General features: G+C 38.1%; 1 protein-coding gene across 1 annotated transcript; it reads left to right on the forward strand.

The window, feature by feature from the left end:
* Window positions 1-901: 901 nt before the first annotated feature.
* LOC125205946 (glucan endo-1,3-beta-glucosidase-like) lies at window positions 902-3,472 on the forward strand. Its single transcript, XM_048105169.2, has 3 exons — window positions 902-994; window positions 1,680-2,293; window positions 2,883-3,472. The coding sequence occupies exons 1-3, from the start codon at window positions 916-918 to the stop codon at window positions 3,318-3,320; spliced, it is 1,131 nt and encodes a 376-aa protein (XP_047961126.1). The 5' UTR covers window positions 902-915; the 3' UTR covers window positions 3,321-3,472.
* The last annotated feature ends 114 nt before the right edge of the window (window positions 3,473-3,586 follow it).

Genomic DNA, 3,586 nt, shown 5'->3' on the forward strand with positions numbered 1-3,586 from the left:
TTCATAGTTGTGATTCGGAGCACTTAATTGGGCCACAAAGGAAATTTCCACTTACTTGATGTGGCTTTCTTGGAACCTGGCCTTCCAAAATTACTTGTTATTTTAGTTTCCCCAAATCTTAGCTTAGTGTAAAGTTTAAAAAAAGGATAATTGTAACTAAAATAGTAAAATTTGGGTCAATGCATTTAACAAGGATAATTGAGAACTTTGTGTCATACATTTAAAAAATTTAACACTAAAAGTTGTAAAAACAATAATAAATAGTTAGAGTGGAGAAAATCTTGAAATTGTGTGGATACTTTGTTGACATTAAAATCTTGAAATTTTACACTGTGTTGATATTGTATTGAAACTGTGTTGAAGCTGTGTTGAGGAGTTTTGAGTCTGTACAATATATAAGTTTGCATATCACTACCTTTAAACATGAAATATATTTATCTACACAAACTAGTAGAAATAAAAAAGTCTCACATTCCACTTACTTTCTCTATTTACTTTTTCTTTAAAAAGTCAAATAATTTCTTAACCCGTGCCGAATCAAAATGGTTCTTTAAATGGTGGAAGCGGTTCCAAGTGCACACTTGTGGCAAAATGTGCATATCTTGGTACGGGTGCAATAGATGGACATGCAACGACGTCGTTTAATTTAATTTTTAGATACTTTGTACGTGTTGGCATTCTACGCTTGAAGCTCTGCTACGATTTAAATGTAATTGTTGATGCTTTCGTATTTTCAGCAAGAATTTGTCTAAGTGGAGAGATTATATTGTCAAGAAGATTTTGGCCCCATTAATTATAGTATTATTGACAAAATTAGTACTATAGTTAGCACCCAAAGCTCTATAAATAATGAAGTGGCTATAGGGATGTAATTAACTTGCACAATTCAATCTTATTTGGGGCTTTCCTTTGACCATGGCTACTACATTAAATCACTTCATCACAACAATGCTCATCTTGGGGCTGCTTGTAACTATCTCTCTCGATTTCACAGGTCAATTTGCATCTCATTTCCTTCGTTTGCTCTTTAAATATATGTTTCATGTCTAATTATACACACATGTATATGGAAACACTGCTTAAAATAGTATATGTCGGCTACATATAGCTTTTATAAATCTCTATTTTTATTTAAATATATACCCTAATATGTCCAACATATTTGGTCCTTACTTCATTCGGCAGGAGTTTTCAGAAAAATGTAAAATGGGTGAAAAAAATGGATATTGTATCTCACTTGTATATACTTTGTTCGTCCATAAAAAACATTAGTATATTTTTATTTTGGTTTGTCCTCTAAAACTAGTCCATTTTTATACTCCATCCGCTCGTAAAAATATGTACACTTTTCATTTTCATCCGTCTCATAAAAATATATGCATTCCATTTGTTTGAAAGTTATCCAATTTATTACTCCTATACATCAACTCGTTTATAACTTATACCATCATTAAACACTAATAATTATGTGAGGCTCATTATCCACTAACACTATTTTAACTTTCCTTTTCATTACTTTATCAATTTTGTCTTAATTCTCGTGTCATATCAATTGATAGTATTTTGTGTCATATCATTAAACACTATCAATAATATGGTATAAAGATAGTATTATAGACAACAAAATTTTTCTCACTTTTCTACTTTATTCTATCTCTATTCATTCAATTTAAACGCAGTTGCCCAAATCGGAGTTTGCTACGGAAGATTGGGCAACAACCTCCTCTCGCCGCGGCAAGTGGTGGACCTCTACAAGCGCCACAACATCAAAAGAATGCGCACCTACGACGCGGACGACGCCATCCTCGAGCCCCTCCGCGGCTCGGGCATCGAGCTCAATGTCGTCATCACCAACGGATACCTCGAGTGCCTCGCCAAAGAGCCCAACAAGGCCTACGAGTGGGTCCTCAACCACATCTACAAGTACCCGGACGTCGACCTCCGCTACATCTCCGTCGGCAACGAGGTCAACCCGGCCAGCAGCGTCTCCGCCGTCTACGCGCCTTACGTCCTCCCCGCGATGCGCAACATCTACAGAGAAGTCTGCAGATTTGGGTACGGGAACCGGATCAAGGTCACCACCACCGTCGGCATGGACACCCTCGGAGCCTCGTACCCGCCTGAGAACACCGAGTTCCTCGGCGCGGTGAAGCCGTACATGAGGCCGATTGTGGCGTTCATGGTGAAAACCGGCGCGCCTTTCATGGCGAACGTGTATCCTTACTTCGCGTACAGTAGCAACGACAGGATCGACGAAGGATACGCGCTCTTGCAGGAGGGTCATGGGATCACGGTACGAGATTAATTCCCCTAATTTTTTCAACCCACTTTCCATTATATTTCTTAAAACTCGTGCCAGGTCAAAGTAGGACACGTATTGGGGAAGAAGGGAATATATCACAATCCCTTTGTCCACTAATATACATCTTGCTTTTCTGCAATTCGGATTTTAGGAAATGTTGATGGAAAAAGTTTATGCAATAAAATGCAAGTGAATGAGCTGAAAGAACCATAGATGTGTTATCCGTTGCTAACTTTTCTTAATTGCCAACCCGCTAACCCGTTAATGTAGTGTATTAAAAATGTCAATATAAACTTAAATGTCAACACAAATATGTGTTGATATTTTAATGTGATCGTGCTGACATTTTTAATACACTACGTTGATGAGTTAACAAGTTAGTAATTTAAGAAAAGTTAGCATTATAATGTACCCCTAGAATCATATATAATAAATGTGTAATGAGACGATTAAAAGTGGGTGGGTCACAATGACCGAATGAGACGTTTAATCGCAGACAGAGGGAGTAAGTAGGATAATAAAGCCTAAACAAAATCAAATTTAGGAACGAGTCGACCTCACCGATGTTTATGTGTTTCAGATAAACGGAGTGTATTACGACAATCTTTTCTATGCGATGGTCGATGCTGTCTATGCAGCGGTAGAGAGGATGGTTGATCCGTCCTTGCATGCGACCCGTGGGGTGTATAACCGTACAATCGAGAAGAAAGGAAAGCACAACCAGATAGGACCGGAAGTAGTGTCAGAGAGCAACGAGGATTCACTTTTAACAGTACTGGTGTCAGAATCCGGCCATCCGTCGCACGGCGGCCCCAAGGCAAGTATGGAAAATGCAAAACTCTATAACCAGAATTTGGTAGATATTGTGGAAGGTGGGACACCAAGGCATCCTGGGCCTATAGAGACGTACATATTTGCTCTGTTTAATGAAAATCAGAAGGACGGGGCCGAGACGGAGAGGCATTTCGGGCTCTTTTATCCAAACGGACAGCCCAAATACAGCATCAATTTCAACTAGTGCTAGTTTGAAGATGAGCCTATGTGTTCGATGTTTGTAATATATATGTGTTCAATGTTGTACAAGTGTAAGTTTTAAGATGAGCCGATGTGTTCGATGTTGTATAATATGTACTGATGTATTATGGTCGAACGAATGAAGGCAATATTATAAATAAATAAGCAATTGTTGAATGTTATTTTTGTTCTATTAAGTTCGTATACGAAACTAGCTAGGCAAGTCATTACGATGATAGATGAAAAGTTATCAATTATTTTAATCAATTT

This window comes from Salvia hispanica, chromosome 6 (genome assembly GCF_029641045.1).
Source record: "Salvia hispanica isolate PSC_SH4W2 chromosome 6, Shi_PSC_v1, whole genome shotgun sequence".
Lineage (NCBI taxonomy): Eukaryota > Viridiplantae > Streptophyta > Magnoliopsida > Lamiales > Lamiaceae > Salvia > Salvia hispanica.

Excerpts from the sequence above, each read along its gene's own strand:
- LOC125205946 (XM_048105169.2), top strand. The coding sequence starts at position 916 with ATGGCTACTACATTAAATCACTTCATCACAACAATGCTCATCTTGGGG. Across the intron at positions 995-1,679 it reads TATCTCTCTCGATTTCACAG|TTGCCCAAATCGGAGTTTGC; the intron begins GTCAATTTGCAT and ends ATTTAAACGCAG. Across the intron at positions 2,294-2,882 it reads AGGAGGGTCATGGGATCACG|ATAAACGGAGTGTATTACGA; the intron begins GTACGAGATTAA and ends TATGTGTTTCAG.